General features: G+C 35.4%; 1 protein-coding gene across 1 annotated transcript in view; it reads left to right on the top strand.

Annotated features, from left to right (window-relative positions):
• Positions 1–22,987, top strand: part of SLC9A9 (solute carrier family 9 member A9) — a gene marked incomplete in the record, with an annotated part of 338,107 nt that overhangs the window by 105,066 nt on the left and 210,054 nt on the right. Inside the window, 2 exon segments of the mRNA XM_072407908.1 lie at positions 6,246–6,384; positions 8,229–8,334. Coding sequence (XP_072264009.1) covers positions 6,246–6,384; positions 8,229–8,334 — 245 coding nt within the window.

Consider the following 22,987-nt stretch of genomic DNA (forward strand, 5'->3'; position numbering starts at 1 on the left):
TTTATTTTTTGCCTCAGTGCTGACTACAGACACTCAAACTGTCAAATAAAAAAGATGCTGTCGGGATGACATAGAAAGTCCAAAGGTTTTGTTAATTGACAGCTTAACCTCCTCCAGCTGCTTGAACAGTGTCATTATCGTCCTTAAAATCAGGCAGGAGGCAAGTGAACCTCCATGGGGACCTTACTGTGTTAAACCAAGATGACATTTCTGCCATGACAGGAAGAGAATACAAGTATACAGCTTTACACACGTACCTATAAGAAGCAATGCTTCACTGTTATAACAGTCTAAGAGTTGATAAGTAATATTCCTTAGAATGCCCATTCCAAGTTGGTTCTTTTTAGATTAAAAGAATATGCTTTTTCACGTCTAAGGTTTTTCTTATCAGGACATACTTAAGAATCTGTCTGGTCCTTAGCAGGTAACATTAGGTAAATACAACCCCAGTTGAGCTAGATAAGCATAATAAGGTACTGATTCAAGACAAATACTGTTATATAGGCTAAAACTAATTGTTTTACTGCTAAAAACCTTATAAATATATTTATTACATTAGGACATTTGTACTAATATTGTACTCAAAACACATGGCAACATTCACCCTTATAGAATGTCACTGTTTCCACATGATCTCCCAAATATTTTTTGCAATTGCTTTCAAAGAAGCATACAGAGCAAATTGTTTTCTATAATTTTCAAGAAAACAAACTTTAAAATTCATATAAAACAAAATATTTTTTCATCCGTGTACATTGTGTATATGGCATCTGGAGCATACAGGTGTGTGTTAACATAATGCCAAGGAGGAAACACATAAGGAATATTTTGAAGAAACACTTGTTGCTGCTCATCAAACTGGGAAGGGTTATAAGTCCATTTCCAAACTATTTAAAGTCCAGTCTACTATAGTGAGAAAGGTTATTCACAAGTGGAAAACATTCAAGACAGTTGTCATCTTCCAAAGATTCAATGTCCCAGCAAACTCATTCCAAGGTCTGACCATGCGATTTGGGAAAAATTGCAGAAAACTTAAAAGCTACATCTCAGATTCTAAAGACTTCAGTTAGCATAATAAATGTTAGTAGTAATAAATTAAAAAATTCAAACATTACAGTTAGAAAAAGGCTGAACATGTATGGCAAGAGAGTATGGAAAGTTTGCCAGGAGGGAACCTCTTCTCCCTAAAAAGGACATGACAGTATGTCTTAGGTTTGCAAAGCTGTATCTGAACTGACTACAAGACTTCTGGAACAATGGCCCTGATTTATTAAAGCTCTAAGGCTGGAGAGGATATACTTTCATCGGTGAAGCTGGGTGATCCAGAAAACCTGGAATGGATTTCCTAAATGTCATTATTTGTAATGCTATTTGTTAGTAAATGTTTTCAACCCTGGACCGGATCTTTTCCAGGTTTGCTGGAGCACCCAGCTTCACTGATAAAAGTGTATTCTCCCCAGCCTTGGAGAGCTTTAATAAACCAGGGCCAATGTCTTTTGGATAGACGAGATCAGTGGAGATGTTTGGCCATAATACACAGCGCCATGTTTGGCAAAAATCAAACACAACATATCAGCACAACCCCCCCAAAGTATTTCGAACTCAAGTGTGAGGCCAACAGCTAAAGCTTGTTTTAAAATTGGGTCATTGAACAGGATAATCCCAAACATGCTAGCAAATCTACAACAAAATGGTTGAAAAAGAAAGGAATCGAGATGTTGGAATGGCCAATTTAAAGTCTAGACTTCAACCTGGCCAAAATGCTGAGATGGACACCATTTCCTTTTCATATGCTAGGTATTGTATTGTTACCATTACTGGAGTGGCTAGGGTAAACCCAAAGCCCTAAAATAGGCAGATCATTAATTCCCCCCCCCCAATTGCAACATCAGTAAACTGGTGCAAGGGTGTAGATCGTGTTCTTACAATTATAGACTATTATATTGTGCATACAAAACACCCCCTAACCTTGAGGTGTATATGAATAAAAAAAACTGATGTGTGGGGCTCCTGTTAGAGGCATCATGAAAACCTTTTTGTGTTTGGCCTCACAGAAATGTGGCATGATTTCATAGCTGAAAGAATATTTGGAAGGGGAGAATAAGTGTGAATAATTTGTTTCTCAGAATTATCTCTGAACTTTGGGTAATGAAGGTAAAAATATTACAAAGATTGAAAGATTAGGAACAAAACCCGATTCAAAACAATGGCCTAGCATCAGGAAGGGTAAACTTGGGTAACAACTGGCAAGGGGAAAATGTCTTATTTTCTGATACCTGTGTAAATGATGCATAAACACAGGAGCTACCACCACCTTAAAGTTAAAGACTCTATAATAAACTGTTTTTATGATTATTGAAATTGACTATTCTTGTCCCTGGGACTATACTCTCTTGGGCCTACTCAAGAGGCAATATTATCAACAAGAACAGTTTAAATACTTTCTGCTTTTGTAGTGGGCAAACTGAACTCTGTGAAATTATAGTACAAGCCACACAAAAAGGAAGTCACCACATAGCCAATGAAAGAGATGCTCACACAGCTGCTAAAGATTTAGTAAAGCCTTTTGCTATTGATTTATGTAAAACTATGTTTGAACCCTATCAGGGATCAACAATTAATTATTCCTGTTTCCATTTAAAAAATGTTGCTTTAAACAGGGGCCCAGCTATATTGTTTGTGGATACCTTAATGATAAAATACTTGATTTGAACTGGCAGAAGCCGTGAATCTGCATCTATGCTGATGTAGCCAATACAATGCATGGTACATACCTGAAGTTAGTCTGTTGCCTGCCCATTTTGAAAGGCATTCTATGCTTATTGTACAGAGAATCCTTATATAAACTGCATATTGGCAATTATTTGTGTACATTTAGGGCTTTTCAGGCAACTTTGTAATGATATGGACAATAAGGGGGATTGCATGCAGATCTCTGTTAACCTAGTCATAGGGAAGTTTTGGTACTAGAATTCATATTAGGCAGTGAAATGAGGCCAGGGAAATGCAACTAGTCAACAAAAACTAGAATTCTGAACTCAAATTCCAAGTTTGGATATTCTGTGCGTGGGAGAGATACGGTGGTTGGAATTATCCAATGACAGACCAGCATGCCTAGCTTCATCTTTTACAGAGGGCTGTGGCTTAAAAAAGTAATTATAATTTAATTGTAACAATTATTCCCAATTATAATATAGTTTATTATTAATATACTATCGTGTTTTTTTTTTTACTTTAGGTAAACTTTACTTTAAGTAAATATTATAATTTATTATTGACTTATAACTAACAAAACCATCTTAAACATCACAGGTGCCTACTTGTGATACAACTGGCTATGGTTAAATATTTCTTGTATCAACCTTTTGTTCTAGATTGAGTGGCCTTGGAAATAAATTGATGTGTTTTGTCAAAGGCCACCACCTAAAATAAAGCAAAGTAACTTCTGTTTTAAAATAGGTTTAGTGCTTCTCAGTATACTTAGTAAGGAGCACTTTGCTTCTTTACACCCACCCCAGCGTATCCTGATTGGTTACACCTTTTCAATGACCAAACTATATAGGAACATTGAGTTGCAATAAACACATATTTTGTGCAGGCTTTTTTAAAAGTCTAATATTGTGATATGGAGCAGTGATCCTGAAGGCGGAGTTAGCTACAAGATTTGAATTTGTTCAGTGACAATATTGAAAAAAGCATAATCCCTGTGATTTGGATTTAAAATTTTATGAAGATAATTCCGTTCTATAAACTAGTTTTTCTTTACACATTGTCTGTGCTTTGTAAATGTAACTCTATAGTCAGAAGTAAAATTTTGGCATTGAACTATAAACACAAATCTTCATAGTATAATACATTTATTTGTAGTAACTAACAATATTTAATAGTTCTCTTTTATTTCCTTGATCATTTTAAGCTTGTAATATATCTCTTATTCTTCAGATCTTATCTATCTAATTCCCTTAGACTCTGACCTCACCCTGAACCCTTATGATGAATGACCATCAGTGACCCATTTTGTCAGCTTGAATCTAGCTAGTCTATCCAAAAATAAAGGCTGGATGTGAATTCTCTACCATTACTTGTGCGTTGCTGCAGCTCCAATGATTGACTTAATAACTTAATGCATTCTATCATTCTCCTCACTTGGCATGTGTCTGTAGACAGGTTTCTTTGTCCTATATGTGTCAGTTCATTTTTATGAACCATGCCTTGCAGAGTTTTAAAATGTGTTTCAGATAAAATTTCATTTTTCCTTTTTTTGTGTCTTAGTATCAAGTATTATGTCTGTATTTAAGATTACTTTGTACTATACACTGTTACCTAGTGCTCAGAAGTATATTATTTTTAAGTTAAGTTAAATATTAAGAATACTTGTTTCAGATTACAAATTGTTGTGTTCATCTTGACTGAGAGCAGGTATTGGGAATCTAGCATGGTACTGTAGTATGAGTATCAGCAATATTGTTAGTGATTATGTAGCAGTTGTATTTCCTGGTGCTGTAGAATGTCAAATACAAAGAAAAAATATAAAAATAGGAAGGGAGATTTAAATAAAGCCTGGATGAACAGCTATCTTTAAATTCTACATATATATATTTTTATATATATATATATATATATATATATATATATATATATATATATTGATAGGTGGAATAAAATGAATACACAACTATTGTACACACAGTGGGCCTGATTTTTAAAACCTCTCCAAGGCTGCAGAAGATACACTTGGTTGATAAACGGGGGTGATCCAACAAACCTGGAATGGATCCAGCTCCATCACTGAAAACATTTACTAACAAATATTAAATTACTTTTAAAGTGGAAGTATACTGGGGAAAAAAACCTCACTCACCTTTACCATCAAAGATCCGTCGATCCCTCTAGAGGTTTCCCGGATCAAGTCCTGCATCGTCCTGGTATCCTCCTTCCTATGTCACTCGATCTCACACTGCGCAGACGCGGGATCGGGCCCATTTCACTGCGCATTTGTGAGATTGGGAGTGAGCAAAAGGAGCAGCCAAAAGCCTCCCGGGATCCATGATGTATGCATTCTGGGAGGCTCTGTGCTCCTATTCTGCTTTAAACCCCCTTTGTCTACCCTTTTATGTAAGGTACAAACTTTAGTTTAGGTCCATTTTAGGAAATCCATTTCAGGTTTTGCTAGATCACCCTAGTTCACTAATGAAAGTGTATTTTCTCCAGCCTTGGAGAGTTTTAATAAATCAGGCCCAATAAGGGAGATAGCTTTCCCCTACAAAAAGTACAATCTAAGGAAAAAGAAACAAAAGTTGAAGGCAGTGTGCAAAGTTGAAGCAAATATTTTAGGTGTACTGCAAATAAACACCTGGCAGATTGTTATCCCTTTAGTAACCTAGGTAAAGAGGGACAGTGAATTTTTAATTGTGTTAGATAGCAAAGGTTGATGGGTGCCAAACAGAATGTTGATTCCAGTGGGGACAAAAACCTGAATAATGTTGTATAAATAATGATAAGAGGTGATTATAAGGGGTAACAAAAGGGTGTTATAAGACTATTGCATTTAGGGTAGTATCTAGAGTTAAATATTGTTATGTAAGGTGGAGCCAGATTGCAAAGAGCTTTGTAAGTAAGAGTTAGAATATTGTATTTTATCCCTTGTGGGATGAGCAACCAGTGAAGAGACAGAAATGAGTGAAAAGGTGGAGCTTTCCTGCAGCAAGTTTGATAATGGACTGGATATTTGCTTTCACCTCCGGTTATGTAAAAGGCGCAAAATAAAGGGAAATCTTCGCAGTAGGTATACAAGGCCGAAGATACCATAGCAGAGTGCTACCCCTTCCTTTATCTCAGCATTAAATATATTTTGCCAACCTTTCTAATAAATGTTTTTTATTAGCTGGTATTGGGAAATACACAGCCCTCTTATGTTTTCTTGAAAATATTCTGGAAATATTCCACATATTGCCAAAAATATTATCGAAAGGTGTTCATCTAGTTCCCTGTATTGGGAGCAACATGCAGATTTTAAACATGTTTGAGTTAATGACTGTTTTAAAATCATCTAAAAGCAATCTTAAGCAAAATCAGATATACATATTGATTGCCCTACTTGCAGTTTTAGCTTTGCCATAAATGTTACAATGTGATGGTTTTGAGCTGTAAAATGTAAAAAGTTGCATTATGCTAAATGCTAAAATCTTGATAAGGGAAGTTTTATGTCTAACCAAAATCTAATTTTGTGTTTGCCTTTTTTTTAGTTCAATATTAATTTACAGCCCGAAAGAGAACCCAAATGCTTTTGATGCAGCTGCCTTCTTCCAATGTGTTGGCAATTTCTTGGGAATTTTTGCAGGCTCATTTGCAATGGGCGCAGCATATGCAGTCGTTACTGCTTTGATATCCTTTATAGGTGTAAATGATTTAATTATTTTATCATTATCTTTAACTGTACAAATTTTATCTGTCTGCTGTAGTTTTATTGTAGTAATTATTATGTACCTTGTATGTATATTGTTGATAATGATACAGATACTGTGCATACTATTTTGCAGGACCTAAAATGACAAAAACATTTTTTTTTTTTTTTTAACGATGAAGCTTAAGGCAGGAAATATAGGAAGTCTGCAACTGTGGCCAGGCAGTGGACATATTTTACATACTCCTAGCAGGTCGTAACCCATCCTTAAAACATTTCTCTTTTAGCAACTTGGCTCCATCTGTTCCTCCATTTATTTAGAACTTCTAGTGTAAACACAGAGCAACTGTAAAGTGCTTAAAAAACTTTACTGCTTTTTTTTTCATGTAAAATTTTAGGAAGAAACATTTCACAATGCTTTCGGCTGGAGAGATCAGTAGGAAATGTATTTCAAGCTAATTTCAAAATTTAGCTGCAAAGTTTCTGAGATCTTGCCTTATTTGCCAAATCTGCCAATTCTAGTATGTCGTTTTATAAACATGGATAATACCTATACCTCCTGCACATGGGGAATCTCTCTTTTTTCTCAACAGACAAATAAATCATTCTTTATATTCACATGTTTTACATGCAAAAAGTATTTCCTACATATCTGTATGTTTCCCCCTCAAAGGACACTTTTTTCATATCAGATTATTGCGTACGATACAAGGTGAAGGAAGCAAGTATTGGTGCACAGAATAAACCAGTAGTGAACCCTTATATGCTAAATTTAAATGCACATGGAAAGTAGGATTGATCTTAGCATAATGATCCCTAAATTTGGTTGTTCATGATCTGGAATTTGAATGTAAAATGGGAAATTCAGTCAAGAAAACTGTATAAGAAAAGTCTATATATTTTACAGGAAACAGCTGACATTTACTTTCAAGCAGAAAATGCCACATCCTGAACTATCTTTCATACGAGTAATTCACTTTTTATTTAGACCTAAGACCACTTTGATAATCATTTATTGGTGTCGAAAGTGGGACTAACCGTTTAGTCATTTTTTGGTATAGTACACATACAAGTTTGTTATTAATATTAGTAAAAGTTTGATTATATGTTTATGATAACCTGTGTCTGAGAAACTAACAACATATATTAGTAGCACCCTTGGAAACTTCCCAAAAATAAGGTCCACTTAGAGAATGTTGATTTAGATGGTAAAGCCACCTAGCTCTCCATCTCTGAGTGACATAACATGAGATGTTCCCTTGAGCTCCTATCATGATCCCTCAATTTTATGCACTCCTGTTGTTTTATTGGAGCATGAAAATATACATCCCTACCGTTCCATGACATTGACAAGGTGCATATTTTCCTCTTGATTTATGTTTGATAGTGTTATTAGCAGATAAAGAATTGTTTATGTTGCCCCTAGCAACTAATCATCTTTCAATATAATTTTAATCTGTATTGGAAATTTAAGGGGATGAAAATTTGCTTTAGGCATCCCAGGCAATTCATCTTTCAGACACTTTTAATTTTGAGGCACAATGCTTGTTCTCCTTGGAAACATAATTCTTTAAAGTTTATAGAGAATTTTGTAAATTCATAATATACAACATTTGCAGGAGTATTAAAAATAATCTCCCTCCTACTAAGAATATATTAAAGCTATTATATGACATATTAAAAAGTAGGAAACACTATCTCTTGTTTAATATACCTTTGTAGAAACAACAAATTGTTTTATGGATGTTATACATTTTTCAGTCCAGTAGGAGATTGTGGAATATATACATATATTTTCATGTATTTTCCTTAATAAATTGCTTACTTGACAAAATTTACCAAGTTGTGTGAATTCCCTATGTTGGAAACAGGACTATTTTTCCTTCTTTCATGGAGTGCCTTCTTATCTGCGGAGGCTGTGGGACTAACAGGTAGGTGCAGACTTCCAGTTTATGTAGAAGAATAACTGAAACAATGTTTTATGAATGTTTTGACTAGCCTAATCTACGATAAATTAGTTGTTGCCCTTGTTTTTTTTATGTTGCCTCATCATTTTGGATCATGATGGTTGTGTATTTAGCATCAGGCTTGAATTAGTACCACATCGTGAAGTGACCTAACACTGCACCTCTGCTTAATTGTCCCTTACTCCAACAAGGAGTTTTTCCATTTGTTTCAATTTGCACTTTTTGCAATTTTAAGGATTTTGCTACAAGAAAAAATAAATAAGGCACTATAAATTTTTAGGGCAGCAACATGAAGCATTGATCAATAGCAGCGATCTTAGCAGTCTCTTGTAACATATCTCCAGTCTTTGACTGTCTCCTAAGGCATGTCCCCAGCCTCAACAGCTTCTACAGCATGTCCATAGTCTCTTTCCTCCTCTTGTAGAATGTCTGCTGTCTGTGACCACGCCTATATAATGTCTACATTCTCTGACTACGCCTGTATAATGTTTACAGTCTCTGACCTTTTCCTGTAGAATGTCTACAGTTCCTGACAGCTTTCTGTATCACTACATTTATGTAATCTCAGGGGCTGCACCCGAGGCTCATATGTAAAGTAAGTTGACCACCACTGTTCTAAATGTCCTCTGCAACAATGGCTTGTGAATGCACTTCTGCACTTATGATTGACATAGTGCTAGTTTAACCTCCTGGGTGGTTAATTTCTGTCCGGATTTATATGTCTAAAAGCAGTTTTTCATGTTTATTTATTTTTCAGTATAATAAACATTATGAGTATAATACAGTTTGAAACACAAAATCATGTAAAAATAATAAAAAATAAATTAAATTTTTTTTTTTTTAACATTTAAAAAAAAAAAATAATAATATACTCATACTGTTATTTTATAATGTAACATAAATTTTAGTGAAAGACAATGTACTGCTTTTAGGGATATAAATCCACTGTATTCCATTTAATACAGTTATTTTGTATTGAATGCAATACAAAGACATTTGAAATTCCCGCCACGCCCCCCGACGCAACGGCGACATGTACAGACATTACCGGGAACACCCAGTGACTCATCAGATGCAGAGGACGCCGGCCGGAGGAAGCGAGGATACGGGGATTTGGAAGAAGGACGGCGGACCAGGTAAGGCTCTATTTACTATTGTTTTACATTGTTTTAGCTACCCCGAGTGTGACTCGGAGTTACCGCTTTCAGCATTTTTCGGGTTACTGCTGGGGAGGTTAAAAGTTAACCTAAATGATAAATGTTTTTACATTTAAGGTGTAGTACCATATTACATCTAATCAGGGTCTGATTTTTTAAAGCTCTCCAAGATTGGTGAAGTTGGAGTATCATGGGTGAACCTGTCCACCTCTGTCTTGGGTACAGCCAAATAGCTAATAGACAAATTCTTGTGATCACATGGATTTAGCAGAAACTTAGGATTGGTTGGGTTTAGCATATTAGAGATTCTTGTTTTTGGATACAGAGATAGTTAAACATTTAACATAAAATAAATGTAAAGTGTGTTTCACAATTTTTCCTTTTCCTGTGGGGAAAACATAATGATCAGTTTACTGAACTAGCACTAAACCCTTTAATATATCAAGTTGATAAAGGATTACATTAGCCCATGCAAAGGATGGACAGACATCTCATTGCATGCTGTTTATGTTTGAGATTCTCCCTGCCTATAGCTACCCCTACTGAACCATGTACTTAATCAATTAATTTCTGATTGCACTGAGAAATAAAGTGAAAGTGCTACAGACCATTTTTATTGATTTCAGATGCTTTGTGTTGTTGTTGAAACAAAAGTTAAATTGCACTTATAGTTTTCAAAAAGCCATGGTATTTATATGCAGTGCAGCTTCCATCATACAAAATTGATTCTGCTTAATTTAAAGGATTATCCAGTTTGCATTTTTATTTTTCAGTGGAAATAAGACAATGAAAAATAATTCAGGGTGGCTGGCAGAACTTAGCGAGCTAAGAAATGTTTGAAAGATTAATATTCCACATTGCAGCGTAAAACTATCTGTAAATCATATATTATGTGCAAGACTTCAGAAGCTCCAACTTTGCTTCAAGCTCAAACCTAAAAACAGCATCATAGAGCCAGATCATTTGCACATACAGAAAAAAGTGTGGAGTTAATTTATTGTTAAAGATTAAAGCACTATAACAAACATACTGTAACTTCCATGCCTTAACACCTAAAACTATTATTATTTCATTGTGAACTGAGGATTGGTAGGACATAAAGAGCAGAAAAAATGTATTCATAACATTGCAACGTCTTAGTTTAGATTCTGCACTCGTCAGTTTCATCTCCAAACCGATGCCAAATATCCAAGGATAGCCATTCATAAAGCTACTGTTTGGAGATTGTGGGAGTTTTCTATCAACTTTTGACTAGGAAAAATGACGGTATGAAATATAAAAAAGGATCATGGCAATCTACCACTCTAAGTTTTAATTGTTTTCAGGTGTTGTGGAACCAGCAGTAACCTCACTGACTTTTGTGGAACATCTTCACACACTTATATGAGAACTTTGAAGTTTAAGTAGCTAGTTTGGTTTGGAAATTTTCAATTTTGCATAAAATACTCTGGAGGGGAATTATTTCCTATTTAGCATGTATTGTCACACTAGACCCTTAGAAGATGAGAAGGCCTAGCAGAATTATGGTAAGCAATGTACAGATTTTAGATTTTAATTAGCTGGGATGATTGTTTACAATCATTACAGGTGTGAATTTAGCATTACTACAGCTGTCACCCCGCATTGTTTAGCAATTTATTATTATTATTATTAATATTAACCACCTGAGCGTTACACTGATTTCTAGATTTCTGTTCCAAAAGCGTCACAGGTTTTCATGAAATTTTTTTTTTTTAAATTGTAGACCTGTAACTTACAGAAATATGTCCGAATAGGGTTCTAGTAGATATCATGAATATAAAAAATGTTTGAAACACACAATCATGTAAAAAAAAACAAAAAAAACTTTTAATAAAATTAAAGGAAAAACACAAAAATCAGCTTAAACAAGAAGACATAAATAAATGAAAAATACTGAAAATGCGATAATTCGGTATAATGTATAGTAATATATTTTTCTAAAACACCTCCCTAGTGTCCGTCACATACCTATAGACAAAACCACATAAATATATTTTCTATTATTTTGTATTGGATTGGATACAGGACTTTGTATTAAATCCAATACAAAAAATTTGAATTTTCCGCTACGACCCTCATCGACGGGCGCACGCACGCGCATCATCAGGAATCGCAGAGGGACGCGTACGCAAATGCCGGGTATTCTAATTCTTTCCAAACTTCCATGCAAAAAGTGTTACATTTTTTGCATGGAAATTTATTTTGGATTGTAGGCTCTAATTCACCGAATTACCGCATAACTCACCAAAATATGTCCAAAATTTTATAAATTTAATAATTAAATTTTTTTTTTATAAAACATAAAAAAAACATAAAAAAAAAAAATCTTTAAAAAAAACTAAAAAAAAGTTAAAAAAAAAAAAAGTGTAAAATGTAATGTACAGTAGCTTATATAATATATATATAATACAATTATATATATATTATATAAGGATTTCTTTGTATTGAACTCAATACAGCTTTTTTGTATTGAGTTCAATACAAAGGAACTCAATGCAAAATTTTGAATTTGCCGCCCCGCCTCCCTCCCGCGCCGACGCACGCAGCGACGTCACCGGGAAACCCCGGTGATCGTCTCTGCACTCGCCGGCTGGACACCGAAGAGGACAGACGTGTCCGGAGGAGCGGAGGAAGAAGGTGAGTATTTTTTTTTTTTTTTTGTCCAGCGATCGACGCTGGACAGTGACAGGCACAGGGATAGGGACAGGGAGAGGAGGGAGAGGAAGCCGGCTGGCTTAGAAAAGAAAGCCAGCTGGCTTTCTCCTCTAAGCCGGCCGGCTTTTTCTTTTAAGGAGAGGGACACCCGACGCTGGAGGACGACGCTGGAACATGGACCCGACGCTGGAACACGGAACCGACGCTGGATTAGCACAGCGGGACCAGGTAAGTGGGGATTTTAGTGTAGGCGAAAAAATACGGGGTTATCCAAAAGAGCAAAAATATTTAATGCGAGAAATTACGGGCTTAGCGGTTGGGGGGTTAAACAGGATTTATATAGCGCCAACATATTACGCAGTGCTGTACATTAAATAGGGATTGCAAATGACAGACTAATACAGGCAGTGATACAGGAGGAGAGGACCCTGCCCCGAAGAGCTTACAATCTAGTAGGTGGGGGAATTTCTTACCTCAATGCTTTGAGGTAAAATCCTACAAACTTTGAATTTTGTACAGTGTTCCAGTATGCTATATAAATTATATATTTGATTAACTAAATTACATAATGATTGCTCTGCCTTGAATTTTCAAAGTGTTCTGTTAATTACCTTTTTAAGCAAACATTTTGTTTACAAATTCAAGATCAGACAGATTAAATTGTCACAAATTATATAGTACCAAGCTGCTTGGAGTACAGCAGAACATTGCTCCACACTGCTATAGGGACACCCTATAGATCACACAGAAACGGCTTTGAATTCTATTTGTAGTTACTACTAGACCACATTTACTACCCTAGTCATTAAAGAGAACCTGAACCTAACATACAAATAGTTCTTTAAAAAATTCTACCTTTTTGTCTTTTCTTCCTGAACAATAGCAGTACACATCCTGGCAGGACCGTGATACTGTCTTATGTTTAATACCTATATCTACAGTGTGATATATAATGCACTGCTACCCTAAAACTGCCCTAGGTTATGTCCACATGTGATGCTAAGCCTCCATGGTTAAAAAAAAGGCAATCCAGTAAATAATAGGGTTGGTCCAGGGACAGAAAGGCTGGGGAGGAAAATGAATAGGGAGATCCCACAGCCAGAACATTATGCAGCATCTAGTGCACACAGCAAGTAGCTTACAGACTATAGTGCAATCAAAGTAAGGCTACATACACACATCAGATGATTCGGAAATCGCCTTAGGGCTGATATTGGATGAGAATTTGGAATGTGTACAGCATTTGTCATTCTTCGTTCATGGATCCGTCCTGGCAGATCCATGAACAATTAGTGACAAACTATCGTAATGGAAGTGAAGAGGAGAGGGCGCAGCGGGGTGCCACATCGTCGTTCTGTCCCCTCCCCTCTCCATAGAGCATGCATCGTTCAGTGTTTTTTAACATGTGCGTGCAGCCTTAGCTATTTTGGTACAGGAGAAGCACCTGTACAACTATCAATGCCAAAGGTGAGATGAACGTTTATCCTTAATGACCCGTATAAAGCCGGTCAATAAAAAGATTATAAAAAGGCATTATTTTTCACAGAATGTGTGCAAAATATTTATAAAAGCAAATTTGTATGTAATCTGCTTGAATTGCTGTGGTGTACTCCTTGGGACTCATTTAATAAAGCTTGAGCCAAAGCCTAATATAATAAACTCTCCAAGGCTGGAGAGGATACACTTTCATCAGTGAAGGTGAGTAATCCAGCAAACCTGTAATGGTCCATTACAGTCTCACCCAGTTTCACTGACGAAAGTGTATCCTCTCCAGCCTTGGAAAGTTTAATATATCCGGCTCAATAAAGAAATCTGCAGAACAAGGTATTTATGAGGAACTTGAGGGCTCATGAGGGGAATGTGAGGAACATCATGCATTGCTTGCATACTACAAGAAAAAAATCCCATTTATTAGGTATGATAGAGTATGGTATTGCTAATTTTTAGTCTTTAGGCTCTATTGCAAAATTTAAATTGCTTCTGCAGGCATACTGGCTTACAGCAAACATCATTCAGATTTTCTGCTATGTTCAGAAGCACATATGCTCTGGGCAGCAGGGAGAAGTAAATGGTAGGTCAAAATGGCCCTGTGTAGTCCATGCAAGTCAATTGATACTGTTGTTTTGAGATGTGACTCAAAATCCACTATTGTAATCACATTGGCTTTGCATCGAGGTGGGAAAAAAATCACTGTGCTTGATTGGTTTTTGATGGGAAATATTTTCAATATGTTTTCTTGACAAGTGTAATTTAAAACCAAACTGTAATAAGACATTTGAGTTTGCAGTTTTGTAAACGACAGCAAAGGCTTTACATCAAATTCCTATATTGATTGTTTTGATAATAAAAGAGCTATTTAAAAAATGTGTCTTCTGTTGTCAGTATGTCACAATACATTGCATTGGATTTGATATTGGTAATGGCCATTTAAATAATGGAAACAGTCTTTTTGTACTACAGATGTTAATGGGAGCCATCAATTTCAGTTTGCCAGGCTATTCTTATGCTTTCCTATATTCATGCATTGTCAGTCCGCTAAATAGGAGATGCTATTAACCTCGGAACCATGCAGAAATCCACCTTTTTTTGATTTGATGCTAAAAAGCACAAAACATCAAATTACTGATATACTGCATGGAGTTAATTACAGTCTGCTTTGTATGTAATTCTTAATTGCTTTGACTCTGTACCAGCATTGCTCTTATCGCAATGAATGCCGTGTTAATCACTGCAAAATTCAATTGGATTCATGAAGGGATTGATAAGCGTGCCATTTATATAGCAAGACTAAGAATACCCTAACTTTGTAGTAAGAAGTATTAAGTTAGTTGTTGCTTCTAAATTGTTGCTTCTTATGTCAGCTACATTGACTTTTCAGGTTCTGTAGCTGTAATTTGTTGAGATATGTTGAAAGATATGTGTTGTACAGCTATAAAAAGAAATATGGGAATATTGTATATGTGTTTACATTTTACAATTTATTTTTACACACAATATAAACCTTTGAAAATAGTTATGTCTATAGAAATATAGCTGGTGGAACTTTTCACTTGTTAATAAGGGCATCTATTTAGATTCCAGACAAATATAAGAAATCCACCTACAATTTATTATTAGGAATTCTGCCAGACAGACGATTGGCATCAGATGTCTGTGTGGCACCAATGAGATTACATTTATTGGCCTATAATATATTATATACAGGTAGTCCCCGGATACGCACAGGGCTTCCCTGCTCCCTTGCTTGCAGGATGGAGGTTTGGAGGGGGCGGTTTGCATGACTTGCAGAAGAAATCTTTTGCTGAACACAGCTGAGACTGAGCTTTTCTGCAACATCTTGTAACTCTAATGACAAGACAAATTCTGCAGTTGTTTCTTTTTGCATATCAAAGCACAGCTTGCTCCAGAAGATAATGAATGTCTAGGCTACATAAAGTTTTTTTTTTTTTTTGCTTTGTTTGTGAATAACTTACAGTGAGGATTTTATACAGTAACTGACACCATGCTGCCTAATAATATGTTGAGACATCTGTCCTAATTGCATGTACCTAAATATTGTACCTGTTCCGACTTACATACAAATTCAACTTAAGAACAAACCTACTGGCCCTATCTCGTTTGTAACCCGGTGACTACCTGTATATAGTCCAACACAAGTATGGTATGCATAGCTATCCACACATTTAAAATGAAATAGTTTGCCCTCTGGACCTTATTGGAACATCAAGCTGACATCTGTCATCAAATATTGAAAGATTGTAAGATAGTGACTGTATATTAAATAAATCTAGGTAGAATTCACTGTCAAACATTAGTAAAGGTAGTTCTGGAGTTACGATGGAGATGCTTACGACAACCCCGTCGTAACTTAATAATATCATAGGTAGGAAACTGGCCTAGCCTACCCACGGGTCTCATAGATTGTTGATCAGTATGAAGTAGTGCTGTATACTGTAATATTGTGCTGATACTATTCTATATCAGTATCGTCATCTTAAGTTTAAAATAATCTTAACTCAAACTAATTAAAGTCTAGCTCCAGTTGAAACCTTTTTTATGTTTTTGGGTAAATTTGTAAAACTTTGTCAGAGTTTTATTGCTGTTCTTGACCCAGTAATAGAGATTAAACCTTTCTTTAGGTACCAGTGGCAGTCTTTAACAGCAGTACAAGAAGGGGGGCAGCAGCTCTCACTGGGACAGGAGGACGCATACAGTAATGATAACACACACTAGCTCTATCTCATTTTGCTGAAAAAGAAATGTTTTGTGTGTTAGTATGTGTCTTAAGTGAGGAAAGGGCCCACTACATTTTATCTCACTAGAAACTGACTAGAAATTTCTCTAATGGTTCACAGACCTCATTCATGGTGATAATTTGCACAACAGCGGTATGAAATCAGGGTGTAGTTTGTGGGTGAGCTCTGGCCAAGATAAACTTCATTTTATAGTGCATAAATAATGTAACAACCAGTTCAATTTTTGTAAAACAACATTTATATTTTTCCGAAACAATCCTGCATTTTTGGTTACTCCAGCATAATTAGTTTTTACCTCTCAGGGTTGCCAGCTCTGCTTGCCTCATGAACCTTAACATTGATCCATCTCTGACATATTTTGTTGAAAATGAGGTAGGCAGAACTTGCAACGACAAAGCTGTTTGGTTCTTGATTGGAGGTTAATGTTATTCTTTTTGTTTTTATATAACTCTTTTTTTCAAACAAAAAAAAAAAAATAAAGCCCCTCCATTTCTGTTTTAATCCCCACAGCAATAAGGACAGAATGGGAGCACAGAGCCTCCTGGGATACCTATGTCATGCATCCCAGGAGGATGTTGCGGCTTTTGCACACCCAAAAAGTCCTAATTTACAGGTTTGGAAAACGATATTTTAATGATTTATGTCACACATTTGAAGTGTAATGTGTAAGAAACCCTTGAGTATTTGTGGAAGCTATGAAAAAGCAATGTAGATATTGTAGTTTGACAGGATTAAATTATGACATATACTGAAGAAAAAGGCGATCCCAGAGAAACCAAACCATGGTCTGAAAATTGGAATTTATAGCTAGAAGTAGATGGATTGTTACATGGAACATTGGGTTTGGTTTGATATAAATAATTCTTAGCATTAAAAGATCATATAACTTGTTAACGCAGTTGTTTGGGCTTCTGACCCAAAAGAAGAATGTTCTGTTAAACAGAAATTGATTTTATTTATGCGATTTTTGCATTCCCACTCATTTTATAATTGTAGAGACACTTGGCCTGTAAATAGCCTGAAATCTTAAAGATCCACCATTTTGAATTATATTGTATTACAATGACTGTATGTAGTCAATAGAAAAAAGAGAAAGTAGCAGAATTTCGGACACTGCTAGAGTCTTATGATTGGTAATAGACCTAAAAATTATAGTTATTTAATTATAGGGGGTGCCTGATGAGCTGGCTCACATCTCTGATCACCTTTGCAGGTCCTAGTCATGTTTTAGTATACCCTAGCCTCTTTCACTGCCACTTTTGCCAAGCAAATGCTTGGTTAACATGAACATGAATAAATAGGTAAAATAAGAAGAACAATATTAGTAAATAAAAAAACCTAAATCTTTGAAATAATAGAATTATTATACTGAATATTAAATCTCCCCCTTTCATCCATGCACATTAGGAGGTAGAAAACCTTACAACTGGTAAACATTATAGCATTAATAGGGAAAATACTGCATATACTGTTATAATGCCATAGTGGAAGTAACAGCAGCTTTTTGTGGTTGTGTTACCAAATTGCAATGTCTTGGGGATGGAGTTCCCATGTTGGCTTCAAGACTGATATTGGGAAACAGGATGCTCTGAGCTACTGAAAAAAAATATTTAAACAGCTTGCAAATTTTTGAGGATAAAAAAATTTGTGTTGCCTGTAGCCCAGGTTCACTTTAAATGGCAAAAAAATATTTACTTTATATATTAACTGTTGTAGTTTATGGATAATACAGTACTTCTTGTTTGAAAACATTCTTTTTCTTTTTCACATTTAATTCTTCACATTTAATTTTTCACATTTAATTCCAGTTAAATACTACATTCTTTATTTCACTGCATATGGAGAGACGTTAAACTTTTACCTGTCTAATTATCGTAGACTTAAAAATATGAGCAATTGCAGTGCACAGATAGGCTTTTAATATTAAATATATATATCTTTATTTTGAGATTCCATGTTAATAATTGAGAAAGTAAAAAATAATTTATCAAACCAGCCCTAATAGCATTTGAAGTGTAACATATCTAATAAAAAAGACTTTAAGCAGCTGGTAAAAAGACTGATCTTTTAATTTAATGGCATGTATTAACTACATGAAGTTAAGACTTTTCTGATACATGAGAAGCTTTCCCAGCTGTGAAGTATTCATCAACAATTCAGTAAAACTAAAGGGTTCAATTGTTTAATTAAATCTTTACAAGTGATACATTGGCTCTGCAGGCTCCTTTGTTTTTCAGTAAGCGGTGACTTGTTATTTTGTCTCAGAAATACCTTCAAGCCCAAGAACACAGTGTCTGTCCTATGTGGAAAGAAATTCAGTAAAACAGAAATTAATAGCTACTACTGACATGTAAGTGATATATGATAGTCATTTAAAATGCTTGTCTTACAAAATGTCTGCATGCTAAAAGAATATCCAGATGCCATGGTGGATTCTCATAATTTCCAGGTAGATTAAAGTAGATACTGTAGAGACACTATAACTAAGTTTAAAAGTCACATTATTTGCATTATGTTAAGTTACTAATGACGATCACAACTACTTTATTTCTTAAACAAAGATTTTTTTTTTTGTATCAAAGTAACTGAACAGTTTATATTTTTTTTGTAACATTTTTGAAAAAAGTTTAAATGAGAGGGGTATAAAACACCCATCTAGGGTTGTAGCCATGGACAATGACAATATATACAAAAGCCTCTATTTATTAATTCATATTTAGTAGAGATTTGTTTATCAACTTTAAAGTAACAATATCAGTGAGCAGGTAAGAATCTGTCCAGCTCAGCAGAATTATTTTCCAAGCAGATTGGAGGATACATAGTTCTAGCATAGATGCTTCTCGCTTAACATCCAGGTTTTATTCCTGTGCATTGTTTGTTAAACAAGGAGCATGATTAAATCCTGCAAGTTTTAAAGTAATATTATATCTGAGATACTGTGTGCTTGCAAAGTCAAAGGTTTTTATCAGTGCTTAGCATGACACATGTATAGAGCAAAAGCTCCAGGATAAATACATTTCAGTTTTATTAGTAGACAGGATACAGGACACTTGTGTTTGCTGTGTGATGATGTATGAAGGTGTTCTCCGCTGGGTAGGAAGAAGCGGTAAGTGAGTGGTCAAAAAGTGGGTGGGGCAACATGCAACAAATTTAGTGTTCCCAGTCGTTGTTGCCATGGGTATCCAGTAAACCCTATAATTATGACAACCCTATATTTTGCATGTGGTGGACCAAGCAGACAAATTACTAGGACGGGAAAAACATGATTCACCTGTCTTGGTATATGGTGGAACCGAAGACAGGATATATGCAAGATGGATGATTCTTGAGAATCAATTTAGAGGACAGGGCTACAAGTAAAAGGGAAGGACCTCCAAAGTTATATTGTCTCAACGACTGCCTGTGCGAGATGCAACACAAGGAATGTGCCAAATGCTTAGAGAGCTAAACGCATAGCCTAAGACTTGGTGTAAGAAGGAAGGAATACTAAACATTACTAAAACATACAGAAAAACAAAATGATATTTGCAACAATGGATTAAAGTGTCTGTTCACTTTCAAGCCTAAATAGGTGAGGTGAAAGCTTTAATGCATGAGACTGACTTATACTAGACTGCTGCTGAATTCTAGTTTTGTTCTTCGCATGACTGTGTTAACGTTCCTGAATATACTCTCTTTCAGAATAAAAAAAAAAGAGTGGCAGTGTAAAAGTGAATGTGAAAAAAATCCTTGTATTTTCAAATAATGTGGAGCTTATTACAGATGTTCATATGAAATACAGTTTGTGTAGCAGCAACCATACCATGATTTTATTTAATTTGAAATTGATATGGAATATTGTCTTAAAAAACAGAACATAAAGAGGACATAATACTAAGCCTATATTTTACCTAAACTCGCCACAAAATATATTCCCACGGGAAGTGAGTTTTAAATGTTCATGGCTAATACCAAAAAAAATAAAAATGAAGCATAACTGTATTTCATAAATATAAAATTGAGGGATCACTTTAATCATGTGAACATAGCAAGATGTAAAACATAGAAAGTAAAAATCATGTTTGCAAGCATTCAAAATGAAAGATAGGTTGCAAAAGACCGTAAACCCCAAATATTATAATAATAGTAAAAAGAGCATGTCGGGACACATAGCTCTGTGCACACAAGAACATGGTGAAGCTCAAATCTTAAATTGGAATAGTATCGTGACAGCCTTAAACAAAGCCCTAAAAAACACAATTGCGCTGATTTATTAAAGTTCACCAAGGCTGAAGAGAATATACTTTCATAAGTGAAGCTGGGTGATCCAGAAAATCTGGAAAAGAACTGGTCCAGGATTTAGTCCATTGGCTAGCATATAGCAAATGACTTTGAAGTAATCCATTTCATTTTTTTTTTTTGGGGGGGGGGCGATATGTGCATATATTATAATATATTGTCACAAGTATAACACTTATTAAAATATACATAAATTACGCTTGGTCTTTGCCTATTGTGTAGCCATGGGTATATTCAGATCAGTAACTATACAGGTTGAATCCCTGGCTAGAAATAACAAGAATTTGATGATGTGATAGAAGCTCACGTCTCTTGACCCAACGTGTTTTGCCAATGGACTTCTTCAGGGTATATGTAAAGATCGTTATAAAAGCTACATATTGGGGAGGCAGTTAGAAAATATTGCTATATTCAGTTATTCCCTTTTCCATTCCAGGTTTGCTGGATCACTGAGCTTTACTATTGAAAGCGTTTCCTCTCCAGCCTTGGGGAGCTTTAATAAATCAGGCCCAATGAAACAATGTAGTGATTAATGAGTCATACGCCGAAGGTTCAAGGTTATTTATGTTTTGGGAATAAAAGTATCATTTCTGTGTTTGCAGATAACAACTAAAAACAACCTGCATGCAACATACCCTCTAGGGGGGAAGCAATTTCTGAAGCAAGAAAAAATCTTTTTGTATTAAAACAGATATAAACTCCAGAGACAGACAAATTCTTGTTCCTGTAGCACTAGTGGGACCTCATCTAAAATATGCAGTCCAAACTAATAATTGGCAGGAAGGAGCTCAACTATTAAGAAATATTAACTGAACTGAATTTATACTTCCTTGAAAAGAGGTGTTTAGAAGGCTGTATTCTCACCATGTATAAATATATATTGGGCCATGCTGAGAACTTTCTTCAAAATTATTTAATTTGAGGCCATTACAAAGAAGCATGGGGCATGCTTTACTTCTCTAAGAAAACAGGTTTTATCTCAGCATACTTAAATAATTCTTCTCAGTAAGGACTGTAAAAAAAAGTGGAATAGATTCCCTGAGGAAGTAGTTTTAACAAGCCCGATACACTGTTTTAAGAAGTTGGCTGTAACTGGATGTAGCATGTTACTGCATATACAGTATGCCTGGAGTTCAACATGTATATATTTTGTACTAATAAATTCTTAAAATTACCAGCTCTATTCCAGAAAATGTTTTTTCAGGTTATTATGTTGTAGGATAAAGCTGGTCTAGTAGCCTTCGTTAAATTTAAACATTCATTTTTGCACATGGCTGTGCTCTGATTTTGAGATATGTACATTATGATTTACAATATATTCCACAAGTAGCTTCAACCAATTGGGGTATGTGATTGTAAAATGTTGTACGGTCAAATAGCTTACCTTGACAGTTCAGGCTTGTTACAAGAACAGTTCCGGCAACAAGAAGGGGGGTAACAGATGGCAGTTACAGTGTCAAGACAAAACAGTAAATATTTTTAAAGGAACACACCTTTAGCATTTCTTATGAAAATAGCAGTATATACATTGTTTTAAACCAACCTGAAATAGCCTTTTTATGCTTGTGGATCCCTTGTTCAAAGGGAAACTTCTGAAATATTTAGAGGTTGTGGGATGTTAATGACCAGTGAGCTGTAAACATAATATTAAATATAAAAAAGGAACGAGGAAAAATGGTACTAGGAGGACAAATGAGGGCCAAAAATATGAAGGCATGGATGTCCATGGGTTACCCAGGTTGAAGGTCAAGATTTGGAGGTACAGTGCTTCCTGCTCAATTTGCCAGTTTAACCACTTTGATGTCACATTTCCAAATACACCTTGGCTCTCCTACCCATATTAGAGGAACCATTATTAGAAGCATCTGAATGCAATTCATTGGACCTGTTTGGTCCCCTGGGGAAGTCAGCCTAAGAATTTGGACCTTGATTAAATGACCTGATACTTTCTTTTAAACCATTGCATGAGTCACATGGCATGCAAATTGTTTGATAGGGGAGGTTTTCCTAAGGAAATTTTGATCAGAACACCAGAATGTTATGTTATGTTGATAGTAGATTTTGACAAACTGTTCCAAATTAGGTAGATCTTCTAGCTACCACACAGGGGCTGATGGCCTGGTTAAAGAAAAAAAAATCAATGTCTCCAAAAAGTCAATGCTAAAGAGTGTAGTACAGAGAGATGTGAATGATTGACATTATTTACATCCTGCTCACTATTTACCATATGAGAAATTCCCTGATCATCCT

The sequence above is a fragment of the Pyxicephalus adspersus genome, chromosome 4 (genome assembly GCF_032062135.1).
Source record: "Pyxicephalus adspersus chromosome 4, UCB_Pads_2.0, whole genome shotgun sequence".
NCBI lineage: Eukaryota > Metazoa > Chordata > Amphibia > Anura > Pyxicephalidae > Pyxicephalus > Pyxicephalus adspersus.